General features: G+C 46.0%; 1 protein-coding gene across 1 annotated transcript; it reads right to left on the bottom strand.

Moving 5' to 3' along the window:
* Positions 1–6,974: 6,974 nt before the first annotated feature.
* NDUFC2 (NADH:ubiquinone oxidoreductase subunit C2) lies at positions 6,975–13,077 on the bottom strand. The gene is made up of 3 exons (XM_070751624.1): positions 12,829–13,077; positions 9,647–9,790; positions 6,975–7,151 (listed from the first exon to the last, which is right to left on the bottom strand). The coding sequence occupies exons 1-3, from the start codon at positions 12,974–12,976 to the stop codon at positions 7,102–7,104; spliced, it is 342 nt and encodes a 113-aa protein (XP_070607725.1). The 5' UTR covers positions 12,977–13,077; the 3' UTR covers positions 6,975–7,101.

Below are 13,077 nucleotides of genomic sequence, written 5' to 3'. Positions count from 1 at the left end.
AGAAGGCTCTTCCCCTGGGTCCCGCCAAGCGGCATTATTTAGTTGATGGGACCCGGAGAAGACCCACTCTGTGGGACCTAACTGGTTGCTGGGATTCGTGCAGCAGAAGGCGGTCCCTGAGATAATCTGGTCTGGGGCCATGAAGGGCTTTATAGGTCATAACCAACACTTTGAATTGTGACCAGAAACTGATTGGCAACCAATGCAGACTGCGGAGTGTTGGAGTGACATGGACGTATTTGGGAAAGCCCATGACTGCTCTCGCAGCTGCATTCTGCATGATCTGAAATTTCCGAACATTTTTCAAAGGTAGCCCCATGTAGAGAGCGTTACAGTAGTCAAGCCTCGAGGTGATGAGGGCATGAATGACTGTGAGCAGTGACTCCTGGTCCAAATAGGGCCGCAACTGGTGCACCAGGCGAACCTGGGCAAACGCCCCCTTCGCCACAGCTGAAAAATGTTTCTCTAATGAGAGCTGTGGATCGAGGAGGACCCCCAAGTTGCGGACCCTCTCTGAGGGGGTCAATGATTCTCCCCCCAGGGTAATGGACGGACAGATGGGATTGTCCTTGGGGGGCAAAACCCACAGCCACTCCATCTTGTCTGGGTTGAATTTGAGTTTGTTGACACCCATCCAGGCCCCAACAGCCTCCAGGCACCGGCACATCACTTCCACATTTACATATTATAAAGTGATTCCCATTTATTTCTTGTAGCTTGGTTTCGGATTCTACTCGCCATATATCGTCTTACCTTGTCCCATCGTCCCATCACTTGTCTCAAGTCAGTTTCATTAACCAAATTCATCCTTTTATTTATTTATTTATTTATTCAATTTTTATGCTGCCCTTCTTAGACTCAGGGAGGCTTACAACATGTTAGCAATAGCACTTTTTAACAGAGCAAGTCTATTGCCCCCAAAATCCAGGTCCTCATTTTATGCACCTCGGAAGGATGGAAGGCTGAGTCAACCTTGAGCCGGTGATGAGATTTGAACCGCTGACCTACAGATCTACAGTCAGTTTCAGTGGCTTGCAGCATAGCACTCTACCTGCTGCGCCACCCCGGCTCCATAATCCATAATCTATCATTTTATCCATAATCTCAAATTGAATGTGGTCCACCATGTACCTATACCAATTTTGCGTTGTCCATTTTGTCACGTCCTTCCAACCCACTTTCTCTTCCTTTTCCTGGTCACTTTTACAGAGGCGCGATTGAAAGCAGTTTAACAAACTGCATCCCCGTTTGGTTTGATGGCAGCAGTGCCTCAGATAGAAAGCCCCTACAGAGAGTGGTGAGGACTGTGGAGATTATAGGAAGCTTGCTTCCTGTTATTCTGGATGCTGCTTATAAGCGCTAGGAATTGTTAGAGACCCATACACACACACACACTTTAGGGCCTGTTTCTGTTGCTCTCCTCTGGGAGGAGGTTTTGAAGTATTTCTTCAATATTTATATTAATATTGTTTCCCGATTGTTTATTTGAACCCCGTGACAATCATTTTACCTCATGATTCTTGGCAAATGTATCTTTTCTTTTATCTACACTGAGAGCAGTTAGGTCCCACAGAGTCGGCCTTCGCCAGGTCCCGTCAGCCAATGTCAGCTGGCAGGGCCTAGGGGAAGAGCCTTTTCTGTGGTGGCCCCAGGCCTCTGGGATGAACTCCCTCCAGAGTTATGTACCACCCCTTCCTCCTGGTCTTTCGTCAAGCTCTGAAGACCTACCTCTGACAGCGGGCATGGGGGCTGTGAGTGATGAGATTGAATTGGATTAATGTGCATTACTGTATATGCAGTTTTTAAATGCTTTTTAGTAATTTGTATAATTCTTTTATAATAATTTAGATTTCTTTACATATTGTTGCATTTATAATGTTGTAAGCCCCCCTGAGTCACCTCGAGAAGGGCGGATAGAAATCTAATAAAGGATTAAATAAACAAAGACAAATCCCTTGTGTGTCCAATCACACTTGGCCAATAAAGAATTATCTTCTCTTCTGTTCTATTCTATTCTATCAGGATTCTTCTTAAAAACCTGTGGTATGTTGTATGTATGTTTTCTTAAATTATGGGTTTTTAGTTTTAATTATTAGATTTGTATTGTACATTGTTTTTTCTATTACTGTTGTGACTCTGGGCGGCATACAAATTTAATAAATAAATAAATAAATAAAATAAACTTCCAGTGTTGGAGCACTCACAACTTCTGGAGGCAAGCTGTTCCACGGATTAATTGTTCTAACAGACAGGAATTTTCTTAGTTCTATGTTGCTTCTCTCCTCGATTAGTTTCCACCCATTGCTTCACTTAATTAATGATTGACGTAAGAACGGTGGCACAAAAGGTTATAAAAAGGGCCAAAATTTCACAATTATCTTACTTAGCAACAGAGATTTTGGGCTGCAATTGTGGTCACATTTCAAGGACTACCTGTACCCCAAAATGGCTTCCGGGTGCAATTTTACCATCCCTTCCGCAGACCCAGAGCTATTGTACAACCACCAAACATTGAATTTCCCCAAGACTGGGGGGGGGGGGGGGGGAGAGATCATTTTGCTTTGGAGACATGGTGGTGTTGTACTTTAAGGGCATTCTACAGCCAAATTTAGCCTCTGGCACCGTCCACTCAGGGCCGGAGATCTCTCTGCAGACAAAGGCCAGCCCTGCTGAGAAGGCCTTGTGGCCCAAAGGTCCTCTGTTCAGTCCAGTTTCTAAAAATAGAGAATTTCACTCCGGCCTGGAGGTATTCCAATCTGGGTCTTTTTTAAGACCGTCCCACCCTTGACCGTAAAATGGAAGGCGGCCAGAAATTTTAATGCCACTGTTTTCAGCATCCTAATTTCCTAATTCCGACCTTTGTGTCCAGATCTGTGGGAGCTTCACGGAGAACGGACGAAAGGGGCCGTGTTTATGTCCCATCACTCCCTCTCCCCCCATAACTGCATCTAAGTGGGTGTAGCGAGGGGCAGTGTTCCCTCTAATTTTTTGGGGGGTGGGCGGAAAAGTATAGTGTCTGAGCGGCAGTCCCTTCGGGACTGGACGGCACAGAAATATTAAATAAATAAATAAACAAAAAAACAAAAAAACAAACAAACAAACAAATAAAAAACCCACCCTGTTTTGCCTCAGAGAATTTCAAAATAAAATACTGTACTGTGTGTCTATAACAGTGAGCTCATAATAGGGCAACTCTACCAATATCAAAATGCCACTTAAATAATTGAGCTAGTTTCAAACTAGATTTTGATTTTCTTTCTCTCTTCCTTACTCCCATTCTTTTTCTTTCTCTTTTCCTTCCTCTCTTTTTTCTATCTGTTTCTCTCTCTCCCTCTCTTCCTCTCTCTCTCTCCTTCCCTCTCACTCTTTCCCTCTCGGCTTCTGGGCAGGTTTTGAAAACTCTGAGTTGATGATGATTTTTAAGAGAGCGATTGCTCACTGCTCAGCTTAGAGGGAACTATGGCGAGGGGGGCGTTTGCCCAGGTTCGCCTGGTGCACCAGTTGCGGCCCTATTTGGACCGGGAGTCATTGTTCACAGTCACTCATGCCCTCATCACTTCGAGGTTCGACTACTGTAACGCTCTCTACATGGGGCTACCTTTGAAGAGTGTTCGGAAACTTCAGATTGTGCAGAATGCAGCTGTGAGAGCCCTCATGGGCTTCCCCAGGTATGCCCATGTCACACCAACACTCCGCAGTCTGCACTGGTTGCCGATCAGTTTCCGGTCACAATTCAAAGTGTTGGTTATGACCTATAAAGCCCTTCATGGCATCAGACCAGAATATCTCCGGGACCGCCTTCTGCTGCACGAATCCCAGCGACCGGTTAGGTCCCACAGAGTTGGCCTTCTCCGGGTCCTGTCGACTAAACAATGTCGTTTGGCGGGATCCAGGGGAAGAACCTTCTCTGTGGTGGCCCCAACCCTCTGGAACCAACTCCCCCCCGGATATCAGGGTTGCCCCCACCCTCCTTGCCTTTCGTAAGCTCCTTAAAACCCACCTCTGTCGTCAGGCATGGGGGGAATTGAGATACAGTAATACCTCATGATACGAACTCAATTGGTGCAAGGAGGAGGTTCGTATGACGAAAGGTCCGTAAGACGAAACATTGTTTCCCATAGGAAACAATGTAAAGTCAATTAATCCGTGCAACCAAAAAACCCCCGCAAAAAAATGGCTTTCGGCGACTGCTGGGAAGCGGCGCGGCTGTTTTAAAAGGTGACAGCCGGCCTGGGGGGCTTCCCAGCACCCCCCGAACCCGGGTTCGGGGTTCGGGGGGGTGCTGGGAAGGCCCGCCGCCCGGCTGTCACCTTTTAAAACAGCCGCGCGGCTTCCCAGCAGTCTCCGAACGCCGGTTCGTAACTCAAAAAAAGTTCGTAGGAAGAGGCAAAATTTTTCTGAACCCCGGGTTCGTATCACGAGTTGTTCGTAGGACGAGGGGTTCGTATCTTGAGGTACCACTGTATTCCCTTCCCCCTAGACTTATAAAATTTATGCATGGTATGTCTGTTTGCATGATTGGTCTCTTAAATTGGAGTTTTTAAAATTACTTTTTATATTAGATTTGTTATATTTGTCTTTTTTTACTGCTATTAGCCGCCCCGAGTCTGCGGAGAGGGGCGACATACAAATCTAATTAATAAATAAATAAAATAAATAAGGGCTTGTGGGTCAAAAGTGACACTTGGGACCGGCGGCCATGATGCAATGCTTTCACACAAGAGGTGAGAGGGAGGTGTCATGCTTCACCCTGTTGGTTGAAGCAAATTAGGGAGAAATGGAAAAAAACAAAGAGTGCGATGGGGGTAAATTGCAGTTGTTTGATGCTCCTCTTAGGAGACCCATGTGTAGGTACGTTGAAAGAAAGAGGAGGAAGGAAACGATTGGAGGAAAACGGTGAGAAATTTCATCCATGGATTAAAAGAACAAACTTTTCAGGAGATGGAAAGAACGTTCACACAAACCTGAGCATCCTAAATCATCCGTTGAGAGAAGTTTTGAGACTAGGTCTCTCTCTGCGCCTAATCTGGTCCTTTTACTCCAGAGTTGTCTAACTCAGTGTTTCCCAACCTTGGCAACTTGAAGATATCTGGACTTCAACTCCCAGAATTCCCCAGCCAGCATTCGCTGGCTGGGGAATTCTGGGAGTTGAAGTCCAAATATCTTCAAGTTGCCAAGGTTGGGAAACACTGGTCTAACTCAATTGCATTGAGGGACATATCAGGGTTGTGTTTTACCTTGGAGGTGCCAAGGGGGGGGGGCATGGCAGTTCCATGTCACTTATGTTTGGGAAACATCGGACCAGAATACCTCCGGGACCACCTTCTGCCGCACGAATCCCAGCAACCGGTTAGGTTCCCACAGAGTTGGCCTTCTCCGTCGACGAAACAATGCCGTTTGGCGGGACCCAGAAGAGCCTTCTCTGTGGCGGCCCCGACCCTCTGGAACCAGCTCCCCCCGGAGATTAGAACTGCCCCCACCCTCCTTGCCTTTCGTAAAGTTCTTAAGACCCATCTCTGCCATCAGGCATGGGGGAACTGACACATCTCCCCCGGGCCTATACAGTTTATACATGGAATGTTTGTGTGTTTGTTTGCTTTTAATAATGGGTTTTTTAAGTGTTTTTTAAATTATTAGATTTGTTCTTACATTGTTCTTGTTATTGTTGTGAGCCGCCCTGAGTCTACGGAGAGGGGCGGCATACAAATCTAATAAATAAATAAATAAACATGTGGAGGCCCCAGGGCTCTGCTAGCAGAATCAGGCTCCCTTCACTATTTCCAAGGCAGCCCCACAGGCCAGATGTAAGCAACCCATGGGTCGGAGTCCTGCCTTGAGTTTGACTTCCCTGCTTTGATAGAACATCCGCCTGTTTTTCAAAAGCAATAGAATGAGGAAAAGGGGGAGAAACAGGTTTGAAACCATTTGGGGCCCCACTGCCCTGCCAACCCATAGGACCAGAGAAACCCACATTTGCAGGTCTTTATAATTGTTCCGGGAAAATGACAGGTTTAACCACTGTTCTAAAAGGCCTGCAAGTCATAGCTGCCATGTCCCATTAGAAACATAGAAACATAGAAGATTGATGGCAGAAAAAGACCTCATGGTCCATCTAGTCTGCCCTTATATTATATCCTGTATTTTATCTTAGGATGGATATATGTTTATCCCAGGCATGTTTCAATTCAGTTCCTATAGATTTACCAACCACATCTGTTGGAAGTTTATTCCAAGGATCTACTCCTCTTTCAGTAAAATATTTTTTCATGTTGCTTTTGATCTTTCCCCCAAATAACCTCAGATTGTGCCCCTTGTTCTTGTGTTCACTTTCCTATTAAAAACACTTCCCTCCGGAACCTTATTGAACCCTTGAACATATTTAAATGTTTCGATCCTGTCCCCCCTTTTCCTTCTGTCCTCCAGACTATACAGATTGAGTTCATGAAGTCTTTCCTGATACGTTTTATGCTTAAGACCTTCCACCATTCTTGTAGCCCATCTTTGGACCTGTTCAATTTTGTCAATATCTTTTTGTAGGTGAGGTCTCCAGAACTGGACACAGTATTCCAAATGTGGTCTCACCAGCGCTCTATGCAGCAGGATCACAATCTCCCTCTTCCTGCTTGTTATACCTCTAGCTATGCAGCCAAGCATTCTGCTTGCTTTCCTTACCGCCTGACTGTACTGTTTACCCATTGACCTCCCCTAAATCTTTCTTTTCTGGAGTTTTTGCTAACACAGAACTGCTAATACAATACTCAGATAGAGGATTCCTTTCCCCCAAGTGCATTCATTAGAGACTGACCATGATCAGTGACCCCTGATGGAAGCCATTTAGCACAACACAGAGCTGGGAGGATGACCACGGATTCAATTTTTTTTTTGCAGTGCCAAATCCTGAGTTTTATAGCAAATGTCCCAGGCACCTCCTCCACCATTTGCAGGCGTACATCGTGAGCAAATAAAAGGCAGACTGGATCTTCAGAGGTTTTATTAGAAAGGATGCAATCCACATTTACAAATAGGCGATTAAATCCCGAGGGTTTCCACATGGAAGAGGAGGGAGGAGAGAAAGCAGCCTCACAGGAGCTTCTGCAGCCTTCAGCGTGTTGGTGTGAACTTCTCCAGAATATCTCCCAACTTTCTAGGCTCTAGCAAAACAGGAAATGATCCTGCTGGTGAAGCTTATTCATAAACGAAGCACAAGTAAAAACACTGACTATTTTGTAGCTATATTTACCTTCCCCTTTAGAGTATAAATCTCTTGTTTATGCTTCCTTAAAGAGAATTTAAGCAAGCAGGAGGGCAAAGAGTGTCTATGGAGATTCTCAGTCACTCAGTTCATGGTTGTCCCAAAGGTGCTTTTTCAAGGGGCAACTGGACTTCCTGGTTTGGCTTTGAAGATGTTTTGTTTCTTGTCCTAGAAGTCTTCAAAGAAAGTCCAGATGCCTCTTGGAAAGCACCTTTGGGACAAGCGGACAAAAAGTTTCTGTTACGAAGGTCTAAAGTCACCTCTTAGTAAAAGGTTACTGTATCCTGGAAGAGCGAGATTCCTTAGTCCTACAGATGTGAAGCCTCGTTCAGAGCTGTTGACAAGTATGTCGAGCCTCGAGGCTCGACTATTGTAATGCTCTCTACATGGGGCTACCTTTGAAAAGTGTTCGGAAACTTCAGATCGTGCAGAATGCAGCTGCGACAGCAATCATGGGCTTCCCCAAATATGCCCATGTTACTCCAACACTCCGCAGTTTGCATTGGTTGCCGATCAGTTTCCGGTCACAATTCAAAGTGTTGGTTATGACCTATAAAGCCCTTCATGGCACCGGACCAGATTATCTCAGGGACCGCCTTCTGCCGCACGAATCCCAGCGACCAGTTAGGTCCCACAGAGTTGGCCTTCTCCAGGTCCCGTCGACTGAACAATGTCGTTTGGCAGGACCCAGGGGAAGAGCCTTATCTGCGGCGGCCCTGGCCCTCTGGAACCAACTCCCTCCTGAGATCAGAATTGCCCCCACCCTCCTCGCCTTTTGTAAGCTCCTAAAAACCCACCTTTGTCGTCAGGCATAGGGGAACTGAGATACTCTTTCCCCCTAGGCCTTTACAATTTTATGCATGGTATGTCTGTATGTATGTTTGGTATTTTAATAAGTGTTTTTAACTGTTCATATTGGATTGTCATATGCTGTTTACTACTGTTGTTAGCCGCCCCGAGTCTACGGAGAGGGGCGGCATACAAATCCAATAAAATCAAATTAACCAAATCAAATAAACTTTGAGTTACAGCTACCATTGAGCCCCACATTTCTGTCGTTAAGCAAGACACACATAAGCTCCTAAAAACCCACCTTTGTTGTCAAGCATGGGGGAATTGAGATATTCCCTTCCCCCTAGGCCTATACAATTTACGCATGGTATGTTTGTGTGTATGTTTGGTTTTTTAAATAAGAATTTTTAAAATTATTTTAAATATTAGATTTGTTACATGTTGTTTCACTATTGTTGTTAGCCGCCCCGAGTCTACGGAGAGGGGCAGCATACAAATCAAATCAAATCAAATCAAATCAATAAGACTGGATCGAAAACAGACCTCCCCCATCCCAACTTTCCATATTTTCATACCTGAGATACAATTATCTCCACAACTCTGCACACCTCTGACATTTGACAACGCACAGCAATGCAGCTGTTGCTGAACTATCATTTCCAGTCTCTTCGACACTGACTATCTGCCTGCAGCTGTCACCCAGGGCATTTCTGTAGATTTGTGAAGACTCTGTCCCAGATCTCTTGAGGAATAATTTGGGGGTCTTTATCTCATCCTTGCTGAGGGCAACTCAGGAGGAACAGCTGGGGCCCCACCCTCTGCCCCATAATGCAGCTGCCTTCCTTTCCCTAGCCCAGTGATGGCGAACCTATGACACGCGTGTCAGCACTGACACGCGTAGCCATTTTCAGTGACACACGGCCGCCGGAGAAACTTTCGGAGAGTTAAGTTTCATCCTCGGCTCCTACATGGCCAGGTGCAGTAGCCGAGGATAAAAAAATTGCTGTAGTGTAGACTGTAGACTAATGACTCTGTGCCGGAGGTCTGTAGGCCAGAACAGCAGAGCTCCGGCACAGAGTGTCTAGGCCTGGGATTTCTGCTAGGCCGAACTTCCGGCTGACGCAGCAGGGAGCAGCGGAATGTCGCGGGGGACACATATCTGAGGTCCTGTGATCGCTGTCTGGAGGTCCTGTGATCACTGTCTGGAGGCCCTATGATCGCTGTCTGGAGGTCCTGTAGCTGGACTGCCACAGGTTCGCCATCACTGGAAGAATTCCCCCTCCCCCTCACTTATCTTAGTTCATGGCACCCCACACAAGTTAAATAACAACAAGACCAACAAAAGAAACCAACTGACAGATTAACAAAGAAGTCACTAAGCAGGTAAGTTAAATAATTATACATATTTGTTATTTAAACTATAAATATCACAAAATTGTGTTCTTTTTCTCAAGGTGACACACCACCCGAGTTATGCTCGGTTTTTTGGTGAAGTTTGACACACCAAGCTCAAAAGGTTGCCCATCACTGCCCTAGCCTGAGGCGGCACCACCTTTAAGCCTTTGAGCAGCCCTCCTAGAAAGAGTTTCACACCACAGTTACCTTCCTCCACAAAGTCCTCTGGATGTTGCTTTATGTAACTGAAGAGCTCCCTGTCCCGCCCAGCGTAGTAGAAATTGGAGTATCTCTTGATGTAGTAGCCCAAACAAAAGCCCATCGTGGTCATCAGGATTTGACGATGGATGCCTGGAAAAGATCAAGAGGGCACAAGTGGAACTCCCTGGCCGGATAATCATAGAAACATAGAAGACTGACGGCAGAAAAAGACCTCATGGTCCATCCAGTCTGCCCTTATACTATTTCCTGTGTTTTATCTTAGGATGGATATAGGTTTATCCCAGGCATGTTTAAATTCAGTGACTGTGGATTTACCAACCACGTCTGCTGGAAGTTTGTTCCAAGGATCTACTACTCTTTCAGTCAAATAATATTTTCTCATGTTGCTTTTGATCTTTCCCCCAACTAACTTCAGATTGTGTCCCCTTGTTCTTGTGTTCACTTTCCTATTAAAAACACTTCCCTCCTGAACCTTATTTAACCCTTTAACATATTTAAATGTTTCGATCATGTCCCCCCTTTCCCTTCTGTCCTCCAGACCAGTGTTTTTCAACCAGTGTGCCGTGGCACACTAGTGTGCTGCAAGACATGGTCAGGTGTGCCGCGAAGCTCAGCAAGAGAGAGAAAGAGAGAGAAAGAAAGCAAGAGAGAAAGAGAAAGAGAGAGAAAGAAAGCAAGAGAGAGAAAGAGAGGGAGGGAAGGAGGGAGAGAGAAAGAGCAAAAAAGATAGGAAGAGAGAAAGAAAGAGGGATGGAGAGAGAAGGAAGGAAGAGAGAGAAAGAGGGGGAGAAATAGAGCGAAAGGGAGGAAGAGAGAATTTTTTTCTCCAAACTTTTTTTAGCCCCCCCACTCCCCCCCGCTCAATGTGCCCCATGATTTTGTATATGTAAAAAATGTGCCGCAGCTCAAAAAAGGTTGAAAATCACTGCTCCAGACTCTACAGATTGAGTCCGTGAAGTCTTTCCTGATACGTTTTATGCTTAAGACCTTCCACCATTCTTGTAGCCCGTCTTTGGGCTCAAATCAAATCAAATCAAATCAAATCAAAGGGTGTCCACGCAGGAGGTTGTCACTAGCATGGTGCCTACAACCGAAGTTTTGAAGAAGACGGGCTGAACACGGCTTGCACTGAGGTTACTAAATCATCCTTGTTTATTCTCCCAATCATTTTACTCCTCCCTTTCTTTCTTCTGATTCCAAAGCGGAACTGTCCCTTCCTGGCAGACCATCTTGGGATACTGGCTGACCATTGCCTCCCACCCCGCCCCATGCACATCTTCCTACGCGAAGGCCACACTTTTAACAAGCAGTCACCATTTTAAAAAGGGAACAACAGTGAAATACTTGGCTGTCTGAGTTTGCCTGTTTGATTGCAGAGATCCATTGCGCATTGATCATATTATCAGTGCCAGGGAGTGTGGGGTTGGCTGTGATGGATTGATTGATAGATAAAATAGATAGATGACAGATTAGATTAGATAGATAAGATTAGATAGATAAGATTAGATAGATAAGATTAGATAGATAGATAGATAGATAGATAGATAGATAGATAGATAGATAGATAGATAGATAGGGGGGTTGCAGGCAATCATATGATGAATGGTTGATCGATCAATGGATGGATGGATGGATAGATAGACAGACAGACAGATAGTATCCTACCGTCCCAGTGCTGAGGGGGTGCAGTTTATTCCTTGGTCTTTCCCTGATTGCATACAGTATTTCCCCCCCCTCCCTAATCTTTTTGTCTGGTGCTAATTTATTTGATTTTTCACGCAGGAGAGGATGTCTCCTGGTCTTTTCATTTCTGTTTTTTTTAATGATCTCTTTTGAAAGATGTGTAAATATTGTTTGTCTCTAGGTGTCTGTTAGTGTTTGATCTGCCTGACTTTCACGATTTCCTAGCATTGGAATAAAAATGAGTATTTCTGGATTGGGGTTGGTCTAAGAGTAAACAGAAGTTAATTTGCATGACTTTGGCAAATCTCTCTCTATCCCTATCAGCCTGACCCACCTTACAGAGTTGTTGTGGGAAGGGGGAGATGGGAAGATATTACAGTGTTCCCTCAGTTTTCGCGGGGAATGCGTTCCAAGACTGCCCATGAAAGTCGAATTTCCATGTAGAGATGCGGAAGTAAATATACTATTTTTGGCTATGAACAGTATCACAAGCCTTCCCTTAACACTTTAAACCCCTAAATTGCAATTTCCCATTCCCTTAGCAATCATTTAGATTATTACTCACCATGTTTATTTATTAAAGTTTATTAAAAAAATATTTATTAAAGGCGGATGAAAGTTTGGCAATGACATATGACGTCATCGGGCGGGAAAAACCTTGTTATAGGGGGAAAAAAACCACAAAGTATTTTTTAATTAATATTTTTGAAAAACCGTGGTAGAGACTTTTTGCAAAGTTCGAACCCGCAAAAATCGAGGGAACACTGTAGTTGTAATTTTGACCAAACATTGGGAGGCGAGATAACAATCGAACAAATAATTACATCCTTCTGCCAGTGTTGGCTGGCGCTAATCCCCGTTTATCTGACCACAGGCTGCAGGAGAGGATGTGTTCTGGTCTTTTCCTTTGGAATATTTATATTCTCTCTTTTGAATGGTGTGTAAATAGGATTTGTCTCTATGTGTCTGTCGATGGCTGATTTGTCTGAAACTCAGACTTCCAGGATTCCTTAGCATTAGAATAAAACATATTATTTATGTATTGGGCTTGGTTTAAGGGGCTAATTTGGTGTGACCTTGGCCGATTTCTCTCTCAGCCCGACCCACCTCGCAGGGCTGTTGTGGGAGGGGGGGAGGAAGGGAGGAGGGGATTAATTCTGCCTTGACCCCCAAATAGGGACCCCAAAGGACAATCCCATAAATAACTCCCCCCCCCCTTTGAGTCGATCAGGGAGGGCCCCGGGATCTTTCCGAGCCTGAGATGGGACATGGCTGCTTCTGGGGGCCCTCGGCTGCGCATTATGGGCATGGGGCTCTTCCCTTCTGCCTTTCCTCTTCGGAGAGCTCCGCGTGAGGGTCCCAGACGGGGAACCAGGCCGGGCTCCTCGACAGGCAGCAGCCCCGGGGACCCCTGGCAGCCCGTCCAAGGGCGAGCGGAGGACGGGGAAAGGACGGGAGGCCACCCAGAGGGCTCGGGGACTGACCGGCTCGCAGGACGGGCCTGCGGTTGAGGCCGTTGTCCAGCAAGGCGCTGAGCCAGAAGATGCCCGCCATCCACACCGACGGGAAGTTGACCAGCGGCGGCGGCGGCAGCGAGCGCGCCTCTTCGGGGATGCCTAAGTGGAGCGTCATGGCGGCCGGTCAGAACGGGGGACGGTCCTGCGCGCAACGCCTTCCCCGCGCCCGCGCCGCCCGAGCAGGAAGGTTCCGTCGCCCCGCCTTCCTTCCCTCGC

The sequence above is a fragment of the Erythrolamprus reginae genome, chromosome 4 (genome assembly GCF_031021105.1).
Source record: "Erythrolamprus reginae isolate rEryReg1 chromosome 4, rEryReg1.hap1, whole genome shotgun sequence".
Classification (NCBI taxonomy): Eukaryota; Metazoa; Chordata; class Lepidosauria; order Squamata; family Dipsadidae; genus Erythrolamprus; species Erythrolamprus reginae.
The sequence above is the reverse complement of the archived record's forward strand: the minus strand, read 5'-3'. Positions and strand labels throughout refer to the sequence as shown.

Excerpts from the sequence above, each read along its gene's own strand:
- NDUFC2 (XM_070751624.1), bottom strand. The coding sequence starts at position 12,976 with ATGACGCTCCACTTAGGCATCCCCGAAGAGGCGCGCTCGCTGCCGCCG. Across the intron at positions 9,791-12,828 it reads CAGGCCCGTCCTGCGAGCCG|GCATCCATCGTCAAATCCTG; the intron begins GTCAGTCCCCGA and ends GATCTTTTCCAG. Across the intron at positions 7,152-9,646 it reads AGAGGACTTTGTGGAGGAAG|AGCCTAGAAAGTTGGGAGAT; the intron begins GTAACTGTGGTG and ends CTGTTTTGCTAG.